Below are 9,772 nucleotides of genomic sequence, written 5' to 3'. Positions count from 1 at the left end.
TTTGGCATGTCCCTGCTGGGTTGGGAGCTGAGTCTCAGTAGAGCTGATGACCCTGGACAGCTGAGGCTTCCCTGACTTCTCCAAATGACATTCCCCAAACTGGGTTTGGTGGGACATTAGTGCCCTTGGACATGTTAGCGATTCCTGGTGAAGACTCCCAGGTCAAAAACAGTTTGGGAGATTATTAGAGAGCAGGCTGTCCAGTGTGTGAATGGGAACCTCGGTAATTCGTGCAACAAAAGAGGGATTTTAAATGGGTGATCTTGAGGAGGTCAAGAGGGTTGCTGTTCAGAAGGGTGCCCACTGCCACACCATGGAATGGGGAGGCAAGCACAAGACTGAACCCAGCCTCCATGGTCTTTTTGTGCAAAAGACAAGTCAGACCCCTGGATTTTCTTACACGGATGCCAACAAGAACAAAGGCATCACCTGGAGAGAGGCTACACTGAGGGAGTATTTGGAGAATCCCAACAAGCCCATCCCTGGAACAAAACTGGCCTTTGCAGGCAGTAAGAAGAGTTCAGAAAGGGCAGATTTTATAGCTTATCTCAAAAAAGCTACTACTGAGTAAATGTTGGCCACGGCCTTATTTACCACACAGGTCGCACGGCTTTTTTATGTGTGCCGTACTGAAACGGGCCTCACACACCAGAACTCGGGTCACGGATGGCTGATGGAACGTGTCTTTGGGGCAATTCTGATTTAAATAAGATTGGCCTGTGATTAAATGGATATGATCAGCATTTTGAGCTTTGATGGTGACTTCGGTTCAGCAACTGCTATCACAGTTTTCCCTTCTAAAAATGTGACTGGGCTTGATTCATAATATTCGACTTTTCACAGAGATGGTGAATGCCGCCTCAAAACCTGTAGGAGGTGGGTTTTATACTTAGATTTATGTAACTGGTATATTAAGATGTCTCAATACTGAGGAAATGCCTTCGATGCTCATTGGAAAAGCAAGCCTCGCCTCTGCTTCACATTGTGGCCATTAGCCTGTTAAAAGGCAAGGGCCGGAGATAAGCTGGCAGGTCACTTTATCTTTTTGGTCCTAACTATGCCAATTTAATTAAAATGCCCTGTATCTAACCTGTTGCCTTTACTTAATGAAAGACATTTCAGTGCGGTTTTATAGAGTATCAAATGAAGAATATCTAACACTTCTCTCATTTTATAGATGACCTGTAAGGTCAGGTGCTGTTAAAATTCAGCGTGACAAGACATAGTAGCGAACTGTGAATTCTTTAAGTGAGACTAAATTACAACTCAGGATTATCTTGACTAGCTATTCAAAAATGGCTGTAGAATTACTACATGTGTGTGTGATTGGTATTGGTGCTTTGCCAGCTCACTAGAAAGATTCAAGTAGAGCAGAATATATCATCAATACAAAACTGTAAATTATGTGATCATAAAGCTTAGGATAATTAAGAACAAAATCACACAAAAAAAGTTTGAGAACAGTTCCTTATTGTATTTCCACCTCGTAGAGATTTGCAATGAAACCTGAATATTAAAGGCTAAAGAAACCCGTTTCACTTTGTTTAATGCAGAATTTCCCCAACTGGATTCTCCCCCCTCCCCCCCAAACCTCTCCCCCCCAAAGAATACGTAGTTACACATAAAGGGGCCTTAGAAGTGTGCTGTGGCCTGAACTCCAACCTCAGGCTCCCGTGTCTCGCCTGCGCAGCCCAACCCACAGGGACCGCTCTCAAACACTCCTGAGGGACCTACACCTGAGACTGGTTTGTTTCCACGGGCCCTGTTCCCTACTCAGGCAACATTCTCTCTGCTCTGGTTTCCTGTTGGTGCCATTTTTAGGTGAGCTTTTGTATGACGGGAAAGTTCCTGTGCAATTGACTTTGGGCAGCACCCGCCGCAGCCACGTACTTGCAGGCGCCTCCTAAGCACTGTGAGCCACTCTCCCATAACCCCGAGTGGATGGTCAGCTCGGTGCTTCTCCAGCTGTCTTTCTGGGTCCCCTGGTCATCGACAATGTGGACCAAGCCAAGACAGAAACATGACCAGCTGCAGAGTGAAGTAAAACTCCAAACATGAGTGGTGTGTGTGGGTGAGTGTGTAAGAAAAAGATCGTGTGACTGTATAACTGTCTTTCATTACACGCACAGCCACATGGACTTTAATCATCTGGTTTGCATTTTCCATCTTTTCCTGGCAAAAAAAAAAAATGCGGAGTAAGCTATACAACAATGACAGGGTGAGCATACAAACGTCCAGAGTCATGGCTGGGAGAGAAGCCACCTGAGGCGTTTATTGCACATGGACGAGGGTCAGGTGGCCTGACTTGGGGTGTGGCTTGGAACATCTTATCTCTCTAATATGCAAAATTAAGCCCCTGCTGTCCTTTCCCTTCATTCGCCAAGAAGACTACAAGTTAGAAATGAGTCAATATTTTATGCACACTCCTGAACAATTAGGTTAGAGTGGAGATACAATTACACTCTCCATTCAAACAGAGGGAGCTCAAAATTCAAACAAATCAGTCAGTACCTGCTGGAAAAAAATGCTTGAAGAGTGAGCCTCCGAGCCCCTTGTTTCTTGGAACAGAGGCACCACGGAGCATTTCTGCTTGTCATTTATTCTACGCGCCTGCTCGGAACGAGCGAGTCTGGTGGAGCCAACCACACGGATTACTGATCCAGCCTCAGCCAGAATCCGCTTTGCCCCCTGAACACCTCTGCTCTCACCTGGGAAGCTGGAAAATAACTAATGCATTTTTATGAGCTTCCACAAATGCCGGAGACCAAGACTCTAAATAGCTGGAAGAAATGAGATAAAGAAACAAAATGAGCCTTTGATCTTAAAATCACTTGAGATTTATTGGAGAATTACCCCCCAGAACACCCTTTCTGGGAAGACAAAGGCAGCAGAAACCAAGTGGTTCGCCTGCAGTGTAAGGGGGGTGCCCAGCCAAGGTGGGACACAGGCAAGAGCCCTCACCCCATGGGGCTCTGCTGCTAGGGGCTAAGGCCCAGAGAAAGCCACCCCTGAGGAGCCCGGGAACAAATGGCATGAAGCCAGACCATCAGCTGGGTGCTTATCTCAAGGGGAAAAAGAGTTTTCTCTGCCTACACTCACCAATCTGTCCCTGTCCTGAGGGGTGGGGTGGGGTGGGGCAGGGGGAGGGGAGAATGTACCATCAAGGGCTGGGAGCCCTTTTGGAGGTTGATGCATTACCTTCTGCTTCAAAGTATCAGGTGTGGAGAACATCGGCAGCGGGGTTTGAAAGAGAAACGGTGTTTTCCTCTCCATCAGCTCTTCCAGGCAGCAGCTAAGGGGGGGGAGAAGCAGAGAGTAACCGTGAGGCTCAAGGGCATTCTCTGATCCAAGCCCACAGCCTTGCATAAATCTGTCATTTTGATTCCGCTGCAGAAGCCACCGCACACCTGAAAGGTGGAAAAGTAAAGTGGGCCCAGGTGTTACCCTGGCTGTGAGGCAGGGTGGAGGGAAACATTCTTGGTCATGGTCAGGGCTGCCTTGAGCCTCGGGTGGGGGCTGGAGGGGGCTCCGCCTGTGAAGGTGGCCGTGTGGTGGAAGTCTTACTTACACAGGACAAACGGGGCAGCCGGCAGGACGGTGCAGCCCCGCATTCACATCGGTCAGTCTGTGAAGCTATCAAAATACAGGAAATCCGACGGTGAAGGCCCGCGCTGGTGTTTAAATCCGCGAATGTGCAATATCTGTAGGAGGACGGAATTCATGGGTCATCCCCGGGCCCTGGGGTTTGAGGAGAGACTTTAGTAATACAGGGTTAGACAAAGCTATAGATGTTGGAGTTCCTTTAAACTATTATTCTGATTCTTCCCCAAATGATCCTCAAGTATTTATAATCGACTTAGTTTTTCTATGTTTCTATCTACGTGCAAACCGACTGCACATTCGATTGTTTGTCTGGGGAGGGACGTGACTCTGGTACTTCTCTCATAGCGAGGCCTCTCCAGTGCTGATGTGGCATCAACACAAACGAGTCCCCACCACCTGGGCCGCGGCAAGAAAAGCCATGGGCTGTGGCAGAAAGATTCGGGCCTTGGTGGCAGGCAGGCCATCTGCGTGCAAATTCCAGCTCAGATATTCTTCTTAAACTCTTGGCTGTAACGATCATGCCCATGAAGCGAGGATGACGGCTCTCCTGGCACAGTTGCTGCGGGCACTGCAGGTCACCATGCAAAACACAGGCACGCAGCTGCCCTGCAAGTGGCAGTGGTCACTACTGGTTTTACTGCGTTATCACTGTGCCTCCCAGTCCTGGAAACACTGTCCCTAAGGGTGACACTGGTCTATTAAGGATAAATTGTGCATATTTGAGAGGCCAAGCTGGGGTCCAAGGGGGAGGCTGACTGCTAGAGGAAGTGGCATACCTGGGACAGGTGAGCGTGGTGCCCCAAACCCAGGGGGGCGGGGAGGAGCGGGAAGGACAGGGAACTAGTGACATCATCAGACTGGACAGAAAGTTCTCACCTGGGGCGGGGCAGACTTCAGGACTGAAACGTTCTGCCTAGACAAGACCACGCAGAAACGGACTGGAGCCCAGGAATGTGCTGCCGGGGACGGCACAGCAGAGGGAGCACAGGGTGGGCTCCTCCAGAGGAAGGTGTGAGCGGCCCACGGAGGCTAAGGCGAGGAGGGCCCCGAGCATGGGGCTTCAGGGGTGGCCCGGAAGGCGCAGACTACTGGGACGGTATGCCCTTCCAACTGTCTTGACGGCTACCCGATTTGATCAGATACCTTCCATACACATATTTTTATTTATAAGTTACTCACCTGTATTGATGATGTATAAAGTATGGCTTAGGTGAAAAGCAAATTCGAAGAGATCTGGGTACGGCATCGGGCCTCTAGTTAACAACGCTGCATTACGCACTTAAAAACTGGCCCAGAGGGTAGATCCATGTTCACTGTTCTTACCACAATAAAAAAAAATAGAAGTTTCAATGTTTTTTTTCCTAGCCCTCAGTGGATCTGCTTGTGCACCCAGTTTTGACACTCCTGGCCCCCAAAACAGGAGGCCCGTCACAGGACGGAGGTTCTCCCCTCCACCCTGACAAAGACAACTCATTTTTCTTTCTCTAGTGTCGGCAGTCTGAAAAGAGTGCAAGTAGAATTACTTTTTTGTTTTGTTTTGTAGGTCAGAGGGTTAAAGTCAGAGAGAAAAAATCATCTGATGATAACTGATTTATGTACTAAAAGCACACAGAGCCCAAACTGATGCTTTTGAGAAAAACCGGAGGTGATAGAAACAGAAGGATTATCAGTTCTCCGAGTAGGAATGCTGATCTCTGATCCACTTGCCACTTACAAACCTGAACCTGCCGCTTTATTTGTGCACCACTCGGACCAAAATGAGAGCTGCCTCGTTTGCCCCCGGAAGCCCTGTGGGCAGGCGGGAAGGTCATACAACGCAGGGTGTCCCCTGGCACCATGGGGCACCAAGCCCAGCCAGGCAGCATGTTAAGAGCAAGGGAGCTCTGGCAATGGGCCTCGCCTGGCTGGCCTGCTCTCAGCCCAGCTTCTGCAGACTGCTCTGCTCCCACTCTTCACACGATTTGCCCTCCCCGACTCTGTGCGGGGGCTCCCCCCACCCGGAGTGTTTTTGTTCCTCTCCTCTCCTGTGACCCCCTTCAGCTACTCACCAAATCTTACTCACCTTATAAACTCCACTCAAGCTTTTAAAAATGGATTGCTTCCATTGTTTGGTCCCCCACTCAATACCATTCCCATAACTAGCTGTGTGCATTTCTGTCTCAGCTTTCCTCTGAGCTCCGTGAGGACAGCGATAGCATCTCAGTGTCTTTGGGGGCCCTGGCCCTCGCCCTGGCCCAACAGACTCTGTCTTAGGAGGCTCCAGCATTTGTTGTTGGATGATTGTCTTCTCCTCCCCAAAGTGTTTTATCTCCTGCCTTGCTAAGAGCATTTATCTCTTATGCTGTACCCTGGCTCTCCATTGCCATATGATAAACCACCCCAAAACTTAGTGCGCGACAACATGATTTAGTATTTCTCATGGTTCGGTGGGTTGGCTGAACTTACATCAACAATTCTTCAGTTCCCCCGGTAGAGACTGTGGTCTCATGTGAGGCTGCGTTCAGCTTGGGGACTTAGCTGGGCCAGAACAGCCAAGCAGGCTTCACTGAGGTGACAGGCAGTTGGTGCTGGCCACTGGCTGGGGCCTGGGAGTTCTCCCTGATGTGGCCCCTCTTCCTCCACAGTCCAGATGGGCTTCCTTACCATGTGGCAGCCAAGTTCAAAAACAGCAGAAGCCACCTATGCACCACATCGCTTCCCTGAATTCTGTTGGCCAGAGCGAGTCACAGGGCCAGCCAGATTCCACAGGAGGGGAGACAGAACCCACCTCTTGATGGAGGGGAAGCTCGTGTACACAGGGAGAGGAGAAATTGTTGGCGGCCGACTTTAAAGACAATCTCCCCTCCCTCAGTGGTTTTTATTACAGGGCCTTCAGTTCTTTTGAAGTATTTACTTCACTCCACTATGCTTGGCACCTTGCTAGCTGCCTGATTTACTGGTACACTGACTCGACCACTTGACCCGGGTTTGCGCTCTCCCCTCCCTGCCCCCCCCCCCCCCCAGTTACTTTGCATTCTCCCTGCCAGATGCCTGCCCTCTGCTCTCCACTTCAAGTCCTTTGTTTTGCTGAAACAATTGGGGCGGGAGGTCTTTAAAGCCTTCTTTGACAGGGAGCAATCACTTCCTCTTTGGAGTCTAATGTGGAAAAAAGACACCCTATTATACAGAAACTTGGATGCTTCCTACAAAATATCATTGACTATTTTCCCCAGGAACACCACATGGAGCGGTAGGGTTTCATTAGTTAAGTTTTGTGTTAGTAAAGGTAGGCTAATCAATGCAACAACAAACCCCACAATTTCAATGACTTAACACATCAGTTTAATTTTATTCGTAATGAAACCAGAAAAGACCAGCATTCGTGCTGACTGTCACATACTGAACCCAATAAGCAGAAAAAGGATTGAATCTTTATGGGCACTTTATTCAGATGACCAGCGATCTGAAAAGACGGCGGGTTCACACCTTAACAGACTGTCTTAAATTCCATTTTAAAATGGCCCTTTTTATAAGGAGAACAAAGCGTAGGCAAGGGGTTTTGAATTCAGGGAAAAGTTAATTGGATTCAGCATTCTCTCCCTGGGCGGTGGTCTTAAGCTGTGCCCCAGGCGGTGGTCTTCAGCTGTGTCCTGGGTGGTGGTCATCTCACCCTGGAGCACAATGGCTCAGATATCATCTTGAATTGCTTGTGGTCCTCCTGAGGCACAAAGGTGGAACTGCTTATGGTCTCCTGGAGTCAGGGTGGGTCACACCTCTAGTTCCTGGATCAAAGCTTTTACATGCATTGATTACTAAGCCTATTAGCTATTACTTAAACTAAAATTTTCCAACTCTTGAGTCCCCTATCAGTAACACCATGAAGTGGGTCCCGGTCAGTTGGGCACTGGGCTCCACGCAGTCATTCAAGAACCTGAGGTAGTGGCAACGCTGCCACCATTGACCCATGACTTCCAAGGTCATCCTGGGCACTGACATACAGCTAGTAAAGAAGAAAAAGCACGGGAGATTTTTATAAGCCAGGCCTGGAAATGGCACAGATCACTTCCTCTCACATAATCAATTCCATTGGCCACATCTCAGCCACACGGCCAAATTCAGCTGCAAAAGAAACCAAGAAATCTTGTCCAGCTGTGTGCCCAGGAAGGAGAGGAAGCAAGTTCAGGGGCCACAGTGTCCTGGACCATATACACTACACACACAGTAGTACTTATTCCTGTTAGTGCCCAGCTCACACTCACTGTGAACACTCAGACCCAGGATGAGGAGGGTGAGCAAGCCTATAAAATTAAGGAAGGGGTGAGCACATTTTCCCTCCACTTTCCCTGAGTATAAAAACATCTTTCCAGACGTGTGCACAGCGCCATCTGCTGCTCAGAGTAAAAAGAGGGAAAGGAAATTGGACTGAGGTGGGGATCCCAGCAAGAAGGCTAGAAGGATCAGAACTGAGTATGAGCCGTGGAAACTGAACTGGTTTGCTAACCGTAGGAGATTAGGGGAAATTCACACAGCAGTTGTCTTCATTTCATAGACAGTAACCAGAAATTGTGAGGATGAGGGAGAGAAGTTGTTTGGTTGGTTTTGGCTTGGTTTACTGATCCGTGAAATTAAACAAGGAAGTAAACACAGGAATGAGAATCAAGAGGACTGTGTGGAGGTGTTTCCCTAGGAAGGCAGCTGAGTACAGTGGAGCGCTTGATTGGAGTAAAAAAAACCTAGAACTGAGTCTCAGCTTTGTCGTTACCTGGGCTACAGTTTTTTCTGTTGTAAAATAAGGGCACAAGAAGACTTGTCTAGATCCCTTTCAACTGAAAGTTCTAATCCAATCTCTTCTATGACCCATTTAAAGAAGGCAGATGAAGCCGTATGAATACATCAGATCCCCAGGGAGAGTGGCTTTTGCTTTCTCTTTTTAAAAATCCAAATCCATCAGCTTTTTAAAAAGATTTTATTTATTTATTTTCAGAGAGAGAGGAGGGGACCAAGAAAAAAAAGGGAGAGAAACGTCACTGTGAGACAGAACCATGGGTCCGTTGTACACACCCCAACTGGGGACCAAACTCGAAACCCAGGCGTGTGCCCTGACTGGGAATCCAACTGGCGAGCTATCGCTTTGCAGGATAATGCCCAACCAACCAAGCTGTGCTCATCGGGGCCCTGATCCATCTGTTCTGATTTTCATATAAGAAACTCCTATTCCTTGTATTTAAAGAAACATAAATACGTACAAGGTCTGTCCAGAAAACATCCAGCCATTGTTAATATAATGAGAATGGTCTGTGCGACATTGATGTAACCTGGCAGCCAAGGAGAGTGGACTGGAATGCGCATGTGTGAACAATGACGACTTCACTGTACTAGTCAGTGGGGGCGGTAGACTCTGTTGAGTGAGCATGTGTACTGTGTGGTCATCTCATTCAAACTGACTGAGTGAGTAGAGCAATGAAACTGCATCAAATTTTGTGTTAAGCTTGTACATTCTTCTGCAGAAACTATTCAGATGATTCAGAAGGCCGCAGCTATGGGCACCTGGTGATTGACAGCTTCATCACAACAACGCACCCACTCATGCATCACATCTTGTGCAGTTTTTTGTGAAACATCAAATCACCCAGGTAACTACAGCCCAGATTGGCACCCTGCGACTTCTGGCTTTTCCCAAAACTAAAATCACCTTTGAAAGGGAAGAGATTTCAGGATTGTTGATGAGATTCAGGAAAATATGATGGGGCAGCTGATGGCAATTGGGAGAACTGTGTGAGGTCCCAAGCTGCCTACTTTGAAGGGGACTGAGGCATCATTGTCCTCTGTACAAGGTTTCTTGTATCCGTATCTTCTTCAATAAATGTCTCTGTTTTTCATATTATATGGCTGGATACCTTTTGGACAGAACTTGTATGTATTTTTAATTAGGTAAGCAGGACTTTCTGACTGATTGGGAGTCGGCGATGAGGGATGACAGTTTCTAGCTTGGTACAACTTGGTGGCTGATGAAATCCTGCAACTAATTAATAATAGTTAATGAATTTCTGAACATCAACTCTAAGTCAGGCACATTCTAATCGCTTTGCATAGATTATCTCAATTTTCATAACAGCCACGCAGAGAGTACTAGTGTTGGCCCATTTTACAAAAGAGGAAATAGAGACACAAAGCATCGGTGGAGGAACAA

At 47.8% G+C, this 9,772-nt stretch overlaps 1 protein-coding gene across 1 annotated transcript; it reads left to right on the top strand.

Moving 5' to 3' along the window:
- Positions 1–253: 253 nt before the first annotated feature.
- On the top strand, positions 254–571 carry LOC112320658 (cytochrome c-like). The gene has a single exon (XM_024578173.2). The coding sequence runs from the start codon at positions 254–256 to the stop codon at positions 569–571; it is 318 nt and encodes a 105-aa protein (XP_024433941.2).
- Positions 572–9,772: the final 9,201 nt, after the last annotated feature.

Source organism: Desmodus rotundus, chromosome 4 (assembly GCF_022682495.2).
Source record: "Desmodus rotundus isolate HL8 chromosome 4, HLdesRot8A.1, whole genome shotgun sequence".
In the NCBI taxonomy this organism is placed as follows: domain Eukaryota; kingdom Metazoa; phylum Chordata; class Mammalia; order Chiroptera; family Phyllostomidae; genus Desmodus; species Desmodus rotundus.
Note: the sequence above shows the minus strand (reverse complement) of the source record. Positions and strands in the feature narration are given on the sequence as shown.

Coding starts and splice junctions, on each gene's coding strand:
- LOC112320658 (XM_024578173.2), top strand. CDS start 254: ATGGGTGATCTTGAGGAGGTCAAGAGGGTTGCTGTTCAGAAGGGTGCC.